General features: G+C 41.4%; 1 protein-coding gene across 1 annotated transcript in view; it reads right to left on the bottom strand.

Moving 5' to 3' along the window:
• The window catches only part of kif26ba (kinesin family member 26Ba), a 124,543-nt gene that overhangs the window by 67,533 nt on the left and 54,510 nt on the right, over nt 1–2,500 (bottom strand). Inside the window, 1 exon segment of the mRNA XM_030048162.1 lies at nt 814–1,013. Within this exon segment, the coding sequence (XP_029904022.1) occupies nt 814–1,013 (200 nt within the window).

Raw genomic sequence — 2,500 nt, 5'->3', positions numbered from 1 at the left:
TAAGAATTACTCTGCCAACGCGCTCACGGTGGCAGAGGATTCCAGAAAGCCGTGTGTAATGCATTTCAACATCACATAATGCTACCTCGGGCTGGACTGGAGATTTTAGCAGGCATTTAAACACCAAAACAAAGCGCAGGTAAAAGCAGATCTCCATCTCAGAGTGGACATGCATGTGGGGAAAGCAGGCAATGTCATACAACATAAGTAGGATAATACTCCTGTTGGTCCCATTTATATTTTTGTTGAAGCTTCTTACAATCCATCTATGCCTCCACTATCAGCAAAATTAATATAAAGAATGTTTCAATACCACTAATATCATAGTTGTAGCAAAATGTTTTTTTAATAATCCCATTTACAGAATAAAAAAATGGGTACCTCTAACAATCCAAACACATGTTACAGGCTTAAAGCTATTGATGATTTTTTTTCAACACTTTGTAAGGGACCCACACATGTTCTGTCATAAAAATAGCAGCAAAAATATTTGGTGATGATTATAAAACGTCATTAGCCTGGCTAACACCTTTCCACGGAGTTTGGAAAGGTTCTTTTGATGTTGTCTGCAGATAATGAGGGGTCCAGTCATGACTGTAGCTCATTTGATTGGCAGGAGGGGGACACTGCAAATCCAAACATGAGAATCGGTGAAAGACAATGCTGAGACTCGAAGCGAATACACCTGTCCAGTCAAGACAGCTCCACACACACAGGGCATCCGCCGGGCTAAAATGCCACTGTAATGAATGGGTGTGGTGTGTGTTTGATGTGGTGCCCCGGAGGCTGTTTCATAATTCAAATGTGCCTTACCTGGCAAAGAAAGAGGCAGCGGCGGAGGTGGTGGTGGTGGTCGGTGCTGCCGTGGTAACAGCTGGGGCATGAGGGTTTGTGTGCGATGGTGAATTCGTGTGTGAGGAGGTGTGTGTGTGTGAGGGCGAGTGTGTGTTATAGCGGTTCAGGGCGGCCTCAGTCATCCCTTCCCTGGAAGCCTCGGAGATCATCTGGGAGATCTGAGAAGAGAGAGAGAGACAGACAGAGAGAGAGAGAGAGAGAGAGAGAGAGAGAGAGAGAGAGAGAGAGAGAGAACTTTTAGTGCAATTATCCCCAACAAAGCAACAGAGGACTGAATGCATTTATTTGTTGATAAAGAAGAACACATTTCATCACACTGAGACACTTCCGGCAAAAAGTTGTGTTTATTTGTCTATTTTATTATTTGTGTTTATTTATCTATTGTATTATTCACTGCATTTGTATCATTTATTTATTTATTTATTTATTTTTTCTGTATTCTGTATATCTCATTGTATTCTAAAAGCCTGACCAGGGACAAAGACTGCAAATTAGCTGAAGCTAGACGTCTTATATACATCACATTTTCCCTTTTTTGTGGCAATGTTGTATGTATCGCCCCTGTCAAATAAATATTAAATAAATAAATAAATAAGTCCGAGTCGATCTTTCGTATGTTTGTTAGGTTCATGTCGTTGGCCCCGCTCGCAGTGCGGGGCCGTTGATCGGTCAGTCTGTTTTACCATTTACAGGCGGGTCACATGATCAGGGGCTTGCAGTTGAGTCTTAATTTGGGCTGTGAGACGGTCAGGCTTCACATTTCACAGGGAGAAGTCTTTGCAATGTTCGTTCCCTACTGTGATGATCCGCCGCGGTGAAATCAATCACTCAGCTTAATCAAATTAAATCTAGCCTTCATCTGCCGAGATGCACCTTCACAATCAAAGTGGTCAGCAACATTTATTTTTTTTCCCCCTCAATATTTCAATAGCACTGCTGCTGATGAAAACACACTCCCCAGGTCGTGCTGCAGCTGTCAGAAAAAAGTCTGGAGGAAACACTGTTTAGTTAATAGCATGGCTTCTCTTTCACTAAAGGCATGGCAGAGATGCTATAGTAATGCAGTGGATAAGAAGTCTTTCATTCTTCTATGGTGCCAAAAACAAAAGTGGGGTATTCTTTGCAGTTTATGAAAGAGAGAGATTTTTCCATCTGCTGGGCCTCCATTTAGTTTATCAAACATATTTAATACACCTGTAACCTGCTGAGGAGCTCCAGCAGAGTAAAACTGTCTGCAGGCAACAAGACCCAGAGGAAAATGCAAAGGAGGGTTTTAATGGCAAGATCGCTTTTCATCGCACTGCAGAATTAAGTAGCACACTTATTATTAAGCTGGACTCTTGTATCATGTTTAGGAATGCAATGATTAGTCGGATAATTGATAAGCTAGCAACTATTAAACTGAGCGCCAACTATTTTGGTAAGCGATTAAGTGTTTTGAATGATTTTTAAGAAGAACATTTCAAAATTCTCTGATTCCAGCTCCTCAAATGTGAATATTTTCTGGTTTCTTTTGTCCTCTGTCTTCGGGCTGTGGACTGTTGGCCGGGACAAAACAAGACATTTGAGTACATCCCCTTAAGCTGTGGGAAATTGTGATCAACATTTTTCACCATTTTCTGACATTTTATGGACCAAACAACTA

The sequence above is a fragment of the Myripristis murdjan genome, chromosome 3 (assembly GCF_902150065.1).
Source record: "Myripristis murdjan chromosome 3, fMyrMur1.1, whole genome shotgun sequence".
NCBI classification, from domain to species: Eukaryota; Metazoa; Chordata; class Actinopteri; order Holocentriformes; family Holocentridae; genus Myripristis; species Myripristis murdjan.
The sequence above is the reverse complement of the archived record's forward strand: the minus strand, read 5'-3'. Positions and strand labels throughout refer to the sequence as shown.